Raw genomic sequence first — 16,779 nt, forward strand, 5'->3', positions numbered from 1 at the left:
AGAAGATCCTCAAGAAAATTATCTTCCACAGTAACTGTATTCTACTAGATGGAAAAGAAAGGGGACAAGAGAGGTAAAGAGAAATGGTTATTTAGAAATACTAGAACTAATCATAAAATGCAAAAAGGTTATTTTTCTCAATGGGTATCAGGAGTATTTGGGACAAGAAGTAACAGGCCAATACTAGCTTTACCAGGACTCCATTTGAGAGTACCCCTTTTACATTTCCCTCTCTTCCTTCCCCTTTCCTACCCTTCAAAGTCTAAAGTGATGAATGAGTACATGGGGGAAAAGTTTAGGAAATAATTCTAGTGATACTCCCATTCTCTCTCTGAAACCCTCATACACACCAAGACCTGGGTGCAGAAATAAAATAAACCCCTTTTCCCAAGTCATAGGTAAAAACATCTTTCAGCGCTCTGACACCATGGCAAAACCAGACAGATATAAATGTCTTTAATACAGGTTAGAAGACCCATAAGGCCTTAGACTTGCATCTCAATCTATCAAGATAACAAATTAGGAAGAGTTTGGCAAGCTCCTGTTTCTTATTTCTTCACATGTCTAATAGAAGCAAGCTCAGCTGATAAGAAATAATATGGGAAAGCACTGAGGATCACTTCTCCCCCAAAGAGAAATTAACCTAAAATTGGCATTTGATAATTTGATAGTGTTCTTAACACTGAAAAGCATTTAGCAAATTTCCTCATACTATGTGCTCTCAGGAATATCTATAAGCCTAACTTCCTAGCATATACAAATTTTAAAATACTTTCCCACAGTGGGAACATAAATAACTAGCCTGTGGTATTTTGTCATGAATTTCTTGTCAAGACATTTACAAAGTATTTACATATTCTTTCTGTAATTAAAAAAACGTACTTTTAGAAACAGACATGTTCAAATTGTTCTTTAGTCATCAAAACATACCCTCTTCGGGGCAGCTAGGTGGCACAGTGGATAAAGCACTGGCCCTGGATTCAGGAGAACCTGAGTTCAAATCCAGCCTCAGACACTTGACACTTACTAGCTGTGTGACCCTGGTCAAGTCACTTAACCCCCATAGCCCTGCCAAAAAAAAAAACCAAAACCACAACATACCCTCTTCACAAAAAACAAAACAACAACAAAAAACCCAAACCCATACCCTCTTGAGAAATGTAAACCTACAATAACATATTAACTTACAAAAGTCATAAAAAATTATTTCATGTCATAAAAGATTATATGAGGGGCAGCTAGATGGCGCAGTGGATAGAGCACCGGCCCTGGAGTCAGGAGTACCTGAGTTCAAATCCGGCCTCAGACACTTAATACTTAACTAGCTGTGTGACCCTGGGCAAGTCACTTAACCCCAATTGACTCACTAAAAAAAAAAAAAAAAAAAAAAAAAAAGATTATATGCATATATGGAAACCTAGAAAACTAAATTGTTAGTACTAGGTTACTATTCAAGTTTTCGTTGAATTTCTACATTCTATTTGCAAATACATTGATAAAATCACAGATCTAGTAAAAAAGAAACAGGAGGGGCAGCTAGGTGGCTCAGTAGATAGAGCACCGGCCCAGGATTCAGGAGGACCTGAGTTCAAATCCAACCTCAGACACTTAACACTTGCTAGCTGGGTGACCCTGGTGACCCTCACAAAAAAAAAAAAGAAAAGAAAAAGAAACTGAATAAATTTCACACATACAATATTCCTAGGTATACTTTCAAACTTTAATAATATAGGCTCTAAGTATGATATAGATAATTCATAAATTCCATTTAAAAGCAACTTAAAACATTCTTATTTCAGATCCTGTGACAGAAAAAATTATTCCCATAAGGGAATAGCTACAAAAGATTACAATGCATTTCAGCTGAGAAGTAAATCTGCCTGTTGAAGACATTTGCAGTTTCAATCTCAACTAAGATTTCAATTATTAAAGTTTTAAAATTACACAAGGATTTTATGAAGACCCTTTTTTAATAAAAAGTGACATTTCAAAAGAAAGCCAAGTCAACAAGTATTTTTTTTAAAGACTACAGTGGAGGGGCAGCTAGGTGGCACAGTAGATAAAGCACCGGCCCTGGATTCAGAAGGACCTGAGTTCAAATCCGACCTCAGACACTTGACACTTACTAGCTGTGTGAACCTGGGCAAGTCACTTAACCCTCATTGCCCCACAAACAAGCCAAAAAAAAAAAAAAAAGACTACAGTGTATGCTAAGCACTGGAAATACAAAAAACAGTCCCTGTTCTCTGGGAGCTCATTGGGGGGGGGGGGGGAGAAATGCTATTATATACAAAAAAGACACACACATATATATAGGATATATTGGAGATAATATCAGAGGGAAGGCCCTAAGATTAAGGACAACTGGCAATGGGATTTTAGCAGAGACTTAAAAGTTGCCAGGGTGAAGAGAAGATAACTAAAAATGTTAGATTCAATGGCAAAAAAAATCTAAAGCAGTAAAAAGAAAATAATGTCAGCCTTGAGCAGATAGCTCTCCAAACAAAACCCAGGACTCAGGGTTAACAAAAACAAATACAAACAAACCCCATGACTCAACAAGGAGAAAGAAACAAACAAGGAAATTCCATCAAATCAGACAGTATTTTTAAAAAACAGGCAAAAATCTAGCAAGCACTCTTCTTACAAAAAGATACCATTCAAGAGAAAAAGCACTCAATGGGGCAGCTAGATGGCACAGTGGATAGAGCACTGGCCCTGGAGTCAGGAGTACCTGAGTTCAAATCCGGCCTCAGACACTTGACACTTACTAGCTGTGTGACCCTGGGCAAGTCACTTAACCCCAATTGCCTCACTAAAAAAAAAAAGAAAAAAAAGAAAAAGCACTCAAACCCCCCCACAGAAACATTTCAAAGTTACAATTTCATTTTCTTCTTTCTTCTCATGCAGCAAAGGTGCATTAAAACAAGTTTCATAAATAATGCTAAATCATTATACTAAAGTAACAGCTTCCCTTTTAATGAATAGGACCCTTTGTGTTTTCAACTCCTTTCTTAACACCAAAAAAATAAATTATTTTATAAATAAAGGCAGAAGCTAGAATGACCCCTATCAAAGGAAACTAAAATATTCTCTAACTTAGTAATTCTGCTCATTACAAGGTCCCATAAGGTCACAGACTATTGGTGACTCACTCACTCACTCCAATGTATTCTCAGAAACTGAAGCAAAACCTGAAAAGCTTTTTACTAAATCTATTTGGTAAATTTACTTCATTGCCTTGGAAGAAACAAAGTACTAAACAGGATAGCAGTTAATAAAAACCTGCTCTGACTTGATCAGAGATTTTAGTCATATCTACAGTCACTGAACTGTTCAAGATTTATTCATGTCATCCAAGCCATGATAGCTGTATCTGATGAATTCAGAATCTTGAACAAAATTCAAAGGTAAGTAGATTTAATGTATATCAATAGCACAGTAAAATGTCAGAAGGGCCCCATAAATTCACTGAATGGAAAAAGTTTAAGAAAAATACAGTTGGGACAGCTAGGTGGCACAGTGGATAAAGCACTGGACCTGGATTGAGGAGGACTGAGTTCAAATCCGGCCTCAGACACTTGACACTTACTAGCTGAGTGACGCTGGGCAAGTCACTTAACCCCCATTGCCCCGCAAAAAAAAAAAAAAAAAAAAAAAAGAATAGGAATAATAGGATCAAGCCTGGGGGAAAGCACCTTAATAATCTAGCTATCACCATCCTTTCCAATCCAGAGATTTGCTATGTTCCTTTAAAGATTCCCCTGAAAATGTGTCCAGTTTTTAAAAATCCACTCTTCTGGCTCAATGAATGCTATCAACAGGACTTTTAGGACCTGGAAATATCACTGTAATAAAGACAACAGTCACTGTGACTCCCACAATAAGTACTATACCTCATTTGGGTGAACAGATTATGTTAACATAAATAAATCTAGTAGTAAGGTTTACCTTCTACAACTTGCAAATTTCAAATAAACATTTTTACCTGTTTCCTAGTAAAAAGGTCCAATGTTTCTCAATAAAAGCACAGATATCTTCTTTCCATCTGAAATAACCTTGGCGTCCAGTTCCTTCCAGAGACAAATTATACATTGCCAACATGACAACCTGGCACACAAATGGGAAGGAAAAAAGGAGTCAAAAAGAACATAGCAAGGGAACTGAGACATCATCTACTTCAATGCTCTCTTATGGGGAGGAAACCAAGTCCAGCAAAATTAAATGATTTTGGGGGCAGCTAGGTAGTGCAGTAGATAGAGCACCAGCCTTGGAGTCAGGAGGACCTGAGTTTTCAAATCCGACCTCAGACACTTGACACTAGCTGTGTGACCCTGGACAAGTCACTTAACCCTCATTGCCCCCCCCCCGAAAAAACGAAAAAATTAAAATGACTTGCCCAAGGTCACAAAAGCAGTTCTAGGACCTAAACCCCAGTCTCATTCGTTTTCCTCTAATGCTCTTTCTACATTGTAACAAACACTGTCTCCTTTCAAAGGAGTTTGAAATCCTTAAAAAAATATTTTTAGTATAATCCTTTTGGATCTAAAGAAATTAAGATTATTTTGAGAATAAGAGGTTGAACACATCACAATTAACTAAGAACATAATTATGCATAAAATTAAATAACCATTTTACCAAGCAGCATGCCCCTACAGGGCAACCTGTTGATGCACTCCTTTCAAAATAGTTCCTTTAAATGTGATGCTTCAATGAATTTAATTTCAGCTTTCTTTGGCTTCTATAATTTCGGTATGCAGGTATACCTATTATGCACTAGGTCTCACTGTCAAGATCTTAAAAGTCTCAAGAATTCTAGAACTGGAAAGGACTAAAAGCATCTAGTCAGGCAACCACATTTATAGATAAGGAACCTAAAGCCCAGAGATGTTAAGAGACATGGCCAACAAGGTCACTAGGTCATTAGCAACAGAAAAAGAAGTGAACCTTTGTCCCAATTTCATAGATCTTAGGATGGAAGAGACCTTAAAGACCACTAGTTGGACTCACAACCCCTCATTTGATAGACAAGTAAAAAGGGTGAGACTAAGTGACTTGTCCAGGCCACAGACAGAATTAGTACTCAGATCTTCCTGATTCTGAGTCCAGCATTCTTCCAATTGGCCACCTAGCTGCCTAATCCAGTATTTTGTACACTAGTGTAACCTCTCAACTCTACACCATTCCATGAAAATGCAAGACAAATCTTTTATTTCATTGTTATAGCCTTAGGATATAACCTAGCATGCTGCTGTGCACACATGTAACAGCTGTTCAATAAATTATTTTAAAGGAATTAAAATTAATTCTTCTGGGCCCTACCCAAGGACCTTAGATTATTGCCTTCTCTTCTCATCCTATTCTCTTCAACCCCACTTCCTTTGTACAAGCCATTTCCCAAGTTTCAAAGGACTCCTCCCCTTCCCAACTGATTCTTTTTTTTTTTTTGGCAGGGCAATGAGGGTTAAGTGCCAAGTATCTGAGCTCGGATTTGAACTCAGGTCCTCCTGAATCCAGGACCAGTGTTTTATCCACTGTGCCACCTACCCAACCCCTCCCAACTGATTCTTCACCCACTCAAATCCCTTCTGAGTTCTAAGCCACAGTTTCTAACACCCTATCCCCAAAATAATCTTTGTCTTCAAATTCCTGACACACTGTGTGATCCCAATTAACACATGCTATCTTTTTTTTTTTTGTGAGGCAACTGGGATTAAGTGACTTGCCCAGGGTCACACAGCTAGTAAGTGTTAAGTGTCTGAGGCTGGATTTGAACTCAGGTACTCCTGACTCCAGGGCCAGTGCTCTACCCACTGTGCCATCTAGCTACCCCAACACATGCTATCTTAATATCAGCACCTACTATGTGCCAGGCACCATGCTAAGTACTTTACAAATATGATCTCATTTGATCCTCAAAACAACCCTAAAGGGCAGGTGTTATTATGCTCCTTATTTTATAGTTGGAAAAACTGAGGGAAACAGAAGTTGGATAACTTGCCCAAGTTCACACAGCTATTAAGTGGATTTGAATTTATATCTTCCTGACTGACCCAGGCCTCCAAACACTGTGCCACCTAGCTTGCCTATTTTATAGCAGTTATTTTTTGTACATTAGAATGTGAACTTAAGAAGTTCACTTAAGAACTTGTCTTGAGAACATTAATGGTACCTTGTACATAATAAAAAGGGTTTTTGTCTAACCAAATCACCTACAGTGTGCAGGATAGTATCCTAGGAGTTAGAGGAAATACAAATTTTATGTAACACACCTACTTTCATGGGACTTATAAAATACCACAAAAACGATCATATGATACATAGGTTCACAGAAATATAAGTAAAGTGGAAGGAAAGCTCATTACTAACTGAAGGAAAGGCAATCAGGGAAGACTTCCTGTAAGAAACAGCACTAATACTCAGACCAGTTCACTATTTTTTTTTTTGGTGAGACAATTGGGGTTAAGTGACTTGCCCAGAGTCACACAGCTAGTGTCAAGTGTCTGAAGCCGAATTTGAACTCAGGTTCTCCTGACTCCAGGGCCAGTGCTCTATTTGCGGTGCCACCTAGCTGCCTCCAGTTCATTTTTTTAAAAAAAGAAAATAACTGATTCATACAGCACCTTAAATTTCCCAAAGAGCTTTATCTAATTTGATTCTCACAGCAATCTTCGGGACAGATACAAGTATTATTATCTTCACATCATTATGCTCCACCAGCCACCAGAGCCTTGTCCCCCAAATTGGCCTGTATTTATTTTCTATATACTTTAATGCATACCTCCTGTCTTTCCTCTATAGAACATAAGCTCATTGAGGGCAAAAACTGTTTCATTTATGCCACTGCATTCCCAGTACCTTGGCACAATAATTGGCCCTTTATTAATCCTTATTTAGTTAACTGACTAATTTAACAGAAGAGGCAACTTATGGTAAGAGAATTTAAGTAATCTGGCTTATTATCACACAATGAGTTTAAAAACCAAATCTTTCCCAAGTAAATTCAGCACTCTTTCCACTATATTACTTTCCCTCTTTATTTGCATAAACAAGACTAACTTATTAAAATTAATTTGGTTCTATACTTAGACATTGCATCTGAAGGCAAATTTGGTGAAAAAAAATTGTTAATGTCTTTAATTTGTTTTTCTTCTCAATTACAGAACCACAGGGCAAACCTTAGAAATTATATAGTTCAAACTAAGGCCCTCAAAGAATTTACATTAGAATTCACAGGTCTTTTAGCTTGCAGTCTAGCACTCTTTACACTACACCAAACAAATACTTAAACTTTCTGCCTACTCCTTACCTACTTTTATTTTATGCTGGTTAATGGTATCTATGAACAAAGCATAAGCCTAATGATGGCACAGATGACTAAAAAAGGTTTCTTACCCAATGTAAGGAGAACAGTGACCAGAGAACTTCTCAAAGCAGTCACAACTCACATGTTGGTTTCATTATCAAAGAAACAGCTTAAAGGCTGCAGCATGTGATCAGACACCAGTCATTCTTCTTGGCAAGATGGGACCCTAAAGGGATAGGGTTCCACCCCTGCTGACATCATTCCTTCCTACTAGTAAGACCACCACACACACCTGCCACCTACAGTAAAACACTGCAAGCCTGGAGGGCATCTGGAGGTCACATAACTCAGGTCCTAGAACAGGAACTGAGAACTGCAGGAAGGGCAGAGCAGCACACTCAGAGAATGGATAAACTTCATCATCATTTCACATATGCCGCAAGCCAATGGCTCAAATCCAAGTGTAGAAGAGGAAAGAGCAATCCAAAGACAAAGTAGATGTCTTGGACCACTTTAAAAAATATATAATCAGCTAAGACTTACTCCAACTATCCAGATAAATCAGATATCAAAGGTGCACTAAGAGACTTTATGGTAAGGAGAAAAAAAATCCCCACTGTGACTTTCATCTACTTGCCCTGCCCAAAATGTCCCAGAGTACACAATTTAACAGTCAGTTTCAGCTCAAGGTCTTCTCCAAATCCAAAGTTCTTTCTACTATACCACTGTCTCTCCTGTGTGCTACTATGTCAGTAAAGCTAGGATTTGTGAGGTGCTCTTTTTACATTAAAACAGTGAGCTGCTATTTCAACCTCCAGGGAAGGTACAAGTCGAGCTCAGAGGGATAGATTAATTGTGCTTCTTTCTGTTGCCTATAATATCTTGGGCAAGTCACTTAACCCTTCTCTAGAATTTCTGCATCAATAAAACGTGGGAATGAACTACATCTTTAAAGCTCCTTTCATCTCTACATTCTAAAGCATCACATATATAAAATTTAAATTGTTATTTCTCTTTTAAAAATAAAATAATCTCCTGCTGATAAGTTTTAATAAGGATTTCACAGTGGAATTTTGAAAATTTGGACTAATGAGGAAAGCCTTCAGCATGTTAGGTAGATCTCTCTGTGGCAAATTTAAAGGAGTTAGGGGATAAGTATGGCACAACTCAAGTAGGCAGAAAGGAGATGCAAACTAGATCTTTGGTGGGACTGCCTACATCAATAAGATCACATATGCATATAAGATATGGGTTTTCTTAGTTGTCCATATTTTTCTAAAGCAACTGATATTTACAATGTACAATATTGAATAAATAGCATTATCTACAACCTAAGAATCTGATCATGTAATCATAGTATCTTGCAGGCTACCATATTTCTTTAGTTGTCTCTTTTTTTCCTAAAACGATAACTTCATTTTTGAATGGTAACCAGAAAAATACCAAATTTTTCATTAAATTCACAGGATGGCTTTACATGAGAAAAGAATCTTTATGGGAGCCTTTCATAAATCTCCAAAATGACGTATTTACATTTTTAAAAGCATACATTTTGCATACTTCAATAAAGGAACAAAGCTAAGCACTGGTGATACAAAAAGAAGCAAAAGATAGTCCTGGCCCTAAAGGCTAATAGGGCAAGACAACAAACATACAGAACAAGCTACATACAGGATAAATAGAAAACAATTAATGAGGAAAGGCACTAGAATGGGGGAGGGGGGGCTAGGAAAGGCTTTCTGCTGAAGGTGGGATTTTAGTTTGGACTTTAAAGAAGCTAGGGAGGTTGGTAGATAGATGAGGAGGGTAAGTGTTTCAAGCATGATGGAAAAAACAGATGAGAAATGGATTGTCTTGTACCTAGAACAGTGTTACTTGGTTAAAGAGTATATTGGAAAAAACTAAAAAAAAAATAAATAAATAAAAAGAATGGGGGCAGCTAGGTGGCACAGTGGATAGAACACCGGCCCTGGAGTCAGGAGTACCTGAGTTCAAATCCGGCCTCAGACACTTAACACTTACTAGCTGTGTGACCCTGGGCAAGTCACTTAACCCCAATTGCCTCACTAAAAAAAAAATAAATAAAATAAAAATAAAAATAAATAAATAAATAAGAGTATATTGGGGGGGGGCAGCTAGGTGGCACAGTGGATAAAGCGCTGACCTTGGATTCAGGAGTACCTGAGTTCAAATCTGGCCTCAAACACTTGACACTTACTAGCTGTGTGACCCTGGGCAAGTCACTTAACCCTCATTGCTCTACCCCCCCAAAAAAAGAGTATATGGGGCAGCTAGGTGGCACAGTGGATAGAGCACTGGTCCTGAATTCAGGAGGACCTGAGTTCAAATCCCGGCTCAGACACTTAACAATTACTAGCTGTGTAACCCTAGGCAAGTCACTTAACCCCAACTGCCTCACCAAAAAAAAAAAAAGTATATGGCGAAAAAAAAAATTTTTTTTCCCCCAAAAAATAACGAGTATGGGGCAGGGCATAGGTAGAAGAGTGCTAGATTATGAAGAGCTCTGAATGCTAAATGCTGTATTTGACTGGGGGTGACAAGGTCAGACTTGCATTTTAGGAAAATCACTTTAGTGACTGATTGGAAGATGAACTGAAGTAGCAGGTTATTGCAATGTCCAAGGTTTGAGGTGAGGAAGGCTTGCACCAGAGTCATGGCAGTGTCAGAAGAAAGAAGGTGGGTATATCTAAGATGTTGAAAGAGAGAAATCGACAGACCTTGGCAACAGATTGGACTGGGAAGGGGGGGAGGTGTTTTGAGACAGTGAGGAATCCAGATGACCTCTAGGTTGTGAGCATGAGTTTGTTGCCCTCTACAATAACAGAGAAGGTTGGTTTTGGACATGTGGAGTTCAAGATGTCTACTGGATGTCCAGTTTGAGATGTCTAAAAGTTAGCAGTTGGAGACGCAAGACTGAAGGTCAGCCAAAAGGTTGGAGCAGGATGGTTAGATTTCAGAATCATTCATCAGAAACTAATTTAATTCATGGGAACTGATGAGACTATGGAGGTGAGGAGTGTTGGGAGAATGCCACAATTTGCAATAGGATCCAGCAAAGGCAACTAATAGTGGTTAAATAGGTAGGAGAACCGGGAGTCTTTTCCAGAAAACCTCCAGAGCAGAGAATATCGAGGAAAAGGGAGTGATCAAAAGTGTCAAGCTACAGAGAGAGGTCAAGGAGAATAAGGACTGAAAAAAGATCATTGGACTTGGCAACTAAAAGACTGCTGATAATTTTGGAGAGAGCAGTTTCAGTGGAATGATAAGGTAGGAAGCTGGACTGTGAAGACATCTCCTTTTCAAGGAGTTTTACCACAAAAAGCAAGAGATAGGGAAATGGTTAGTAGCAACGCAAGGATAAAGTAAGGGTTTTTTAGGATGGGAGATACATGAGCATGTTTGTAGGAAATAAGGAATGAGGAGCAGGCAGGGAAAGAATGAAAATAAGTGCATAGGGATGACATGGGGCAATCTGTTGGAAACAAGATGGAATGGGATCACTTGAACACAGAGGGGTTAGCCCTGGTAAGGATTAAGGTCACCTCAACATGTGAGACAGAAGTGAAGAAGACAGTGGCAGAAGGAATATGAGTAATTTGTGGTGAGAAAAGAGTTCATAATGAATGGTTTCAATTTTTTCAGTAAAATATGAAACAAAGCTCTCAGCTGAGGTGGGAAGCCTTAAGGGACAAAAACAGTTGGAAGAGCCACTGTAAAGACAGTAGGATAGTGAATATAGTTCTTTTCAAGGCAAAAGAGATTGCAGTATCATAGGATTTAAAAGTGAAAGGAACTTAAGAGATGGAACTAGTTCAATCCTTTTATTTTCTATAAAAAAAAAAAACAGGACCAGAACTGTTATATGCATGTTTTACCATTTTCATAGTGAAATAACTCCAAAATTCATTGAATAAATTTCCTCAATTACCTAGAATTTGTTTTTAATCATAATATTTCCATAATACAAATCAAATTTTCATGAGATACTATCGTCACCATTCTGTAATAGATGTTTACTTACTTGCTGCCATGTCAATCTCAGCCTCTCAAATTGCTCTTTACCATCCTCTGAACAATCTGAACAAGTAAACCTAAAAAAGTTATCCCCTTTGAGGTAACTGAGCTGTTCCCTCAGCTGACCTGAAACAAAGATGACAAACACAATCATATTTTAGTTTTTCAATCTAACTGGAGTCAAAAAAGTTGAGTCATGCCATATCAGTTCAAAATTTTCCTACTTAGTTCCTTTAATCTTTTATCTAAATTCTTCCAGTGGTAGAAGGGTCTCCTATGATGCCAACCTTTCATCTTGAAATTTGTGTGCAAAAAAAAATTGTGGTTAAGAGAAAAAAGGATAACAAAAGAGACACATCTCTCCCTATGATCTGTGAGTGCAGAAGTTTTATCCTAAAAACTTCTATACACCTTTGCTAATTCATCCATAACAGTTTAACAGACCAGTGGGAAAGAGATAAAGGGGAAAAATGGCAAATTATACCAAATTTCAGGACAAAAATGTTTGAAGTTATTTGCACCAAAAAAAAAAAAAAACCAAAACCATTTCAACAAACATTTCTATATCTGATTCTACAGGAATAAACTGCTTTAATAATACAGCAGATGAAGAGCCACAGAACTTAAAAGCAATTCTGTTAAATGAAAAATCCTGTATTAAAAAACTTAAGTCGGGGGCGACTGGTGGCACAATGGATAAAGCATGAGTACTTGAGTTCAAATCCGGCCTCAGACAGTTGACACTACCTGTGTGACCCTGGACAAGTCACTTAACCCCCATTGCCCCGCAAAAAACAACAACCCCCAAAACAACTTAAGTCTCTTTATTCAGGAAACAATCATAACTAAACACTGTTGTTTAGATACTTATCTTTTGTGTCATAACTATTTCTATTAAATGTAAAACATCCCTAAAATTTCTTTTGCTGAAGATTGCATGGCTTCTCCCGCCCCCCCATTTTGAGGTAGAAATATGTAGATAATTTGATTCTCATGAGGCCTAAAGAGATGGCAGTAACAAGGGTAATATATTGCAGTAATTAGTTATGGGGGAATGGGAAGGGAAGAAGCCAAAATAGGCTTACCTTGGCAGAACACAAAACAATTTCTCAATCTAAATACACAAACATACCCCCCTGAATATTTCAGACACCGTTTTTGACTTAAGCTGTTACAATATATTTAAATAATTTTTATCCCATTTAACATACAATACTATTCTAGAGTACAGCAGAAAAACCCCTATTTGGTTAATTACTTAATAAAGTGTGATGTTTGATTTATGAAACACTTGTGAACAAGATTAATTAACAGACTTTACTTCAAGCAACAATGAAAAGTTACACTAAGATATTACTTGAACCTATATTACCATGAAAATCTCCTTGAAAATTATAATTTCTTTTAGTGTCAATAAGGTTCTTTCATTTACAGTTACTTTTCTTTAAGGAAAAAACAACAAAGCTTTAGAAAAACAATGAATGAAAGGAAAAATAAAAGGTTCTTACTGGCTGATATCCATTTTTGGCATTTATCACAAAAGTAAGATAGCTGTTCTTCCATCCATGACATATCCCCTTCGTCACTATTCAGGGAATCTCCACTTTGATCATGAGATAAATCCACTGAACCTTGATCCTCAGATTCAACTATCAGGAGGGTTTCACCTTCCACTTCACCTTCCTCCAGACCTTCAGAGGTGGATGTTCTTGTAGCCTCATCATCATGACGACTCATCAGCCCACTAATGTGGACATTATTATCCATCCTTTCTTGGCAGGAAAAATTTTTTCAATGACAACTCTGGGGTATGGTTACTTGTTCATAACAGATAAAAAGAGGCTGTTCTTTAAAAAATGTCTGATCACAATTAAAATCACTTCAATAGAAGGAATTTTTAAAGTAGTTTTAAAACTTAAGTGATATAAACCATAGTTCTTTTATTTGAATGTCTAAAGGGCAGAAAAAATTATACTGGTGGAAGCAATCACTTAACTTGTGCCACAACATAGCTAAACAAAAAAATTCTAAAACAATCTAAACCTGTTTCATTAATATTTCATTCACTTCAAAATTCATGTTTTTTGAGAACCCTTTGCCAATAACATCTTCTTTCTTTCTGCTTCAAGATGCTCAGTCAAAATAATCTGTTCTTCCAAAATACGAACATTTTCTTTTTTCCGATTTTGCCTCTCTATATCTCTGAGCACTCCGTCTCGAAGCCTCTAAAACACAAGGAACAAACTTAAGTAACACCCTAAACACAATTCCCATCTACTAGCTTTATTACAAGAATAAAAGTGTCACCAAGATGCACTTCAGACTTCCAAATTTCTAAGTACAAATCCAGATAGTGTTTAATTCACCTAATTACAAATATGAAGTATAATACAGGATATTTTTAATACATCAATCTTGTTTTAGCAAACACAACTATACAAATTTTAGCAAAACATTTTTATAATATTCTTGGACAACTTCTGAAGGTTTAAGAAAAAAAAAAGAATTAACTGAAGAGAAAGAATAAGGCTACCTAGGATGTTTTTTTTTAAACTGGTGCAAAGCAGAACATGGGCTAACAATCTAGGAAGCACATTGCTTTAATTATAGCTTAAAAGTACAATAATTGGATACTAAGCATTCAGTTATCAATTATCCTCACTCATTAATAAACAAAAATTGGGGAAAAGAATATATTTTTATTTATTGCAAGAATCAAGTATAATTAAAATCTACTTCAGGGGAAATTGTTGAAAAAGACTAAGGTGTAAAAATTTTCTAAGAAATAAAGGATAAAAAAATAACCTTCCCCCAAAAGGTGACTTACTGAATTAAAAAAAAAAAAATTGAATTATTCAATAAAACTCATCACCGGTAATCATTTTGTTGAACAAATAAAGAGAAAATTACAGCCTTCAATACTTGAAAACAGTTCATATGTAATAAAACAAGTATTTATTCAGCATCTACCTGGCAAGCACTGTACTAGGCAGTGAGGATACAAATATGAAGAGTATAACTATTGTTACTACTCTCAAGAAGCTCACATTCTAACAGAGGATATAAGTATGTGTGTAGATGTTATATATGTGTATATGCACATATATTTGTGTAATGTGTTCTCTAGAAACAATATGTATAAAAATGCTTATATTATATATACACAAACATGTGTATGTATAGAAATGATTAACAAATACAGAATAGTTAAAGTAAAAAGTAGATTGGGAAGAATACTAGCAGTTATGGATTAGTAAAATGAGAATAGGCTGTTAGTAACCATCCTTCAGTCATTTTTTTCATCAAGCCTGCAATGAAAAATTACTGTACCTCAAATTATGACGTACATACTTACCTGTTTAAATGCTATATCCATCCCCCTAGAAGAACATTAACACCTTTAAGGCAAAGCCTGGTTTCCACTGTCTTTGTATACTCAATGACTGGTACAAGTCCTTACAATGTTAGGTCCTTGGTAACTTTTTAATGAATTGGATTGCCTGGTACTATACTAGATGCTACAGTGGGGAAATAAAGGACATCTCCGTCCTGGGAATCTTAGGCCCATCAAACTTTAGAAAACTGCAAAGTCTCGAGATTATGTCATTTGAGTATTTGCTGAAGGAACTAGGGCTGTTTAGTCTGGAAAACAGGGGCTCTGGTGAATATGTGAGTAATTTTCAAGTATTTGAAGGACTGTTCACAAGGAAGGGGAATTATATTTCTTCTTCTTAGTGAGAAACAGAGTGAAAGCTGGAAGGAAACAAATTTAGGCTTGATATATCTGCATCGAGGGCAAGTAGGTGGCACAGTGGATACAGCACAGAAGACTGGAGTGCCAATCTGGCTTCAGACACTTACTTGCTGTGGGACCCTGGGGCGAGTGATATATTAACTAGCCCATACAATGCAACAAAGTGCATAAAAATCTTTACAAATTGTATCTCATTTGATCTTCACAACCTGGTAAGGTAGGAGCTATTATCTCTATTTTACAGATGAGGAAAACGAGGCTGACTGGAGTTTAAGTGACTTGCCCAATGTCATACCTCTATTAAGTGTGAGACAAGATTCAAACTCAGATCTTCCCGTCTAGCACTCTGGCCACCGCTCCACTTAGCTAAAACAACAAAATATCAACAATCGTTATGCAACACGTTAGCTATTTTGTTATAATTAGTAGCAGCTAGTATTAAGACTTCAATCTTTGTGAAACACTTTTACAGCTATTTATCTCATTTACAACAGCCTCAGAACACAACCCGAGAGGTGGCTGCTATTACCATCCCATTTTGCAGATTAAGCAACTGAGGCAGACAGAAGTTAAGTGGCCCGCACAGCTAAGTAAGAGTGAGCCCGATTTTGAATTCGGGACTTCCTGACTCCAGGTCCAGGGCTCTATCCACGCGAACACCCTGCGTTTATGGGGCTCACAGCCTAGTAAGGGAGGAAGACACAAACACACGCAAGACACAAACACACGCAACACGACTCACGTTTATACCGCGTTTCGAGTTTTACAGGCCCATTCTTCACACCAAACCCCCAGAGAGGTAACGCTAAGACTCGCCCCATCATGTAGGTGGCTATACCCAAAGCAAGAGTTATATCAGGGTCGAAACGACGGCGGTAAAAACCTCCCAAAGGCGGCCGGGCTTAGGGCGGGCGAGCGCGAATGAAATGGCTGGAGTAGCACGGAGACCACGCGAAGAGGAAAAGGAAGTAAAACTGGCGGGCAGGAGGGAGGTCGGGTCGGGAGGCGGGGCCCACGCAGTGCGCAGCCGCCTAGCGCCGGAGGGCCCCAAGCCAGGCCGTCCGAGGACACCCCACCCCTCTCAGGGCTGGCGGCGGTGGGGGAAGGGGAAAGCGAGGCTCTGTCACGTGGTCCTGACCTGTTGGTCTTGCTTCTGCCGAAGATGCACCCCGGCGACCGTGCCCACCGTGACCACCACAGAGAGGCCCAGCACCACCTTGGAGCTCCTCGACATCCCTCCCGGGCAGCTGGCCGCGGAGAGGCGGCAGAAGCAGCCGTTTCCCACAACAGCGAAGCGCGGAACCGCTAGAAGGGTGGGAACTGGGCTGCGGCGACGAGCATCCACGATGGTGGCGAGCCCCTTCCGGCGTGCGCGTGCCCTGGCCTTCTTCAGGCTCAATCCCTCGAACACCGAACGTTCCCGGTCGCACTACGCACGCGAGGCGCAAGTAATAGTGAGCTGAGAAATCGAGTGCGCCTGCGCTCTGCGCTTTCTCTCTCGGTTTAGAGCGGTGCGTCCTGAGCCCCTCTGGCCACGTGGTTGGAGCAGCCAAGGATCCTGCGTCTCGCCCTTATTTTTCCGTACCCCGCCTTGGCCACCCCCCCCCCCCCCCCCGCCTCCGCTTTCCTCTTTGTAAAGAACTCTAAACCTACTCCAGGGAGAAATTTAGGGAAAATAGACTC

General features: G+C 38.6%; 2 protein-coding genes and 1 non-coding gene across 9 annotated transcripts in view; all 3 read right to left on the reverse strand.

Moving 5' to 3' along the window:
* The window catches only part of KAT14 (lysine acetyltransferase 14), a 44,215-nt gene extending 31,104 nt beyond the window's left edge, over positions 1-13,111 (reverse strand). For 5 of the 6 annotated variants that reach the window (XR_006354770.1, XR_006354769.1, XM_043983304.1 and 2 more), the window contains exons 1-3: positions 12,851-13,111; positions 11,350-11,468; positions 3,989-4,110 (exon numbers count right to left, since the gene is read on the reverse strand). Coding sequence is in view for 4 of the 6 variants with exons in the window: in XM_043983304.1 (XP_043839239.1) it covers positions 3,989-4,110; positions 11,350-11,468; positions 12,851-13,109 (500 nt within the window). In the remaining 2 variants the exon portion in view is untranslated. Of the gene's footprint in view, positions 1-3,988; positions 4,111-7,396; positions 7,721-11,349; positions 11,469-12,850 lie in introns of those variants that run through there. The other variant, XM_043983306.1, reaches the window with a different exon arrangement.
* LOC122745099 lies at positions 7,494-7,738 on the reverse strand. Its single transcript, XR_006355388.1, has one exon. It is a non-coding gene; the product is annotated as a small nucleolar RNA SNORD17 (small nucleolar RNA).
* A 299-nt stretch (positions 13,112-13,410) lies between the features above and the next one.
* On the reverse strand, positions 13,411-16,519 carry LOC122740716 (protein PET117 homolog, mitochondrial). 2 transcript variants are annotated; one of them, XM_043983308.1, is made up of 3 exons: positions 15,839-16,213; positions 15,392-15,462; positions 13,411-13,567 (listed from the first exon to the last, which is right to left on the reverse strand). In XM_043983308.1, exons 1-3 carry the CDS (start codon positions 15,918-15,920, stop codon positions 13,418-13,420), a joined length of 303 nt encoding a protein of 100 aa, XP_043839243.1. In that variant the 5' UTR covers positions 15,921-16,213; the 3' UTR covers positions 13,411-13,417. The 2 variants fall into 2 exon arrangements, with proteins under 2 accessions (XP_043839243.1, XP_043839244.1); XM_043983309.1 differs by lacking the exons at positions 15,392-15,462; positions 15,839-16,213 and adding an exon at positions 16,235-16,519.
* Between the last annotated feature and the right edge of the window lie 260 nt (positions 16,520-16,779).

Source organism: Dromiciops gliroides, chromosome 2 (assembly GCF_019393635.1).
Source record: "Dromiciops gliroides isolate mDroGli1 chromosome 2, mDroGli1.pri, whole genome shotgun sequence".
Taxonomy (NCBI): Eukaryota; Metazoa; Chordata; class Mammalia; order Microbiotheria; family Microbiotheriidae; genus Dromiciops; species Dromiciops gliroides.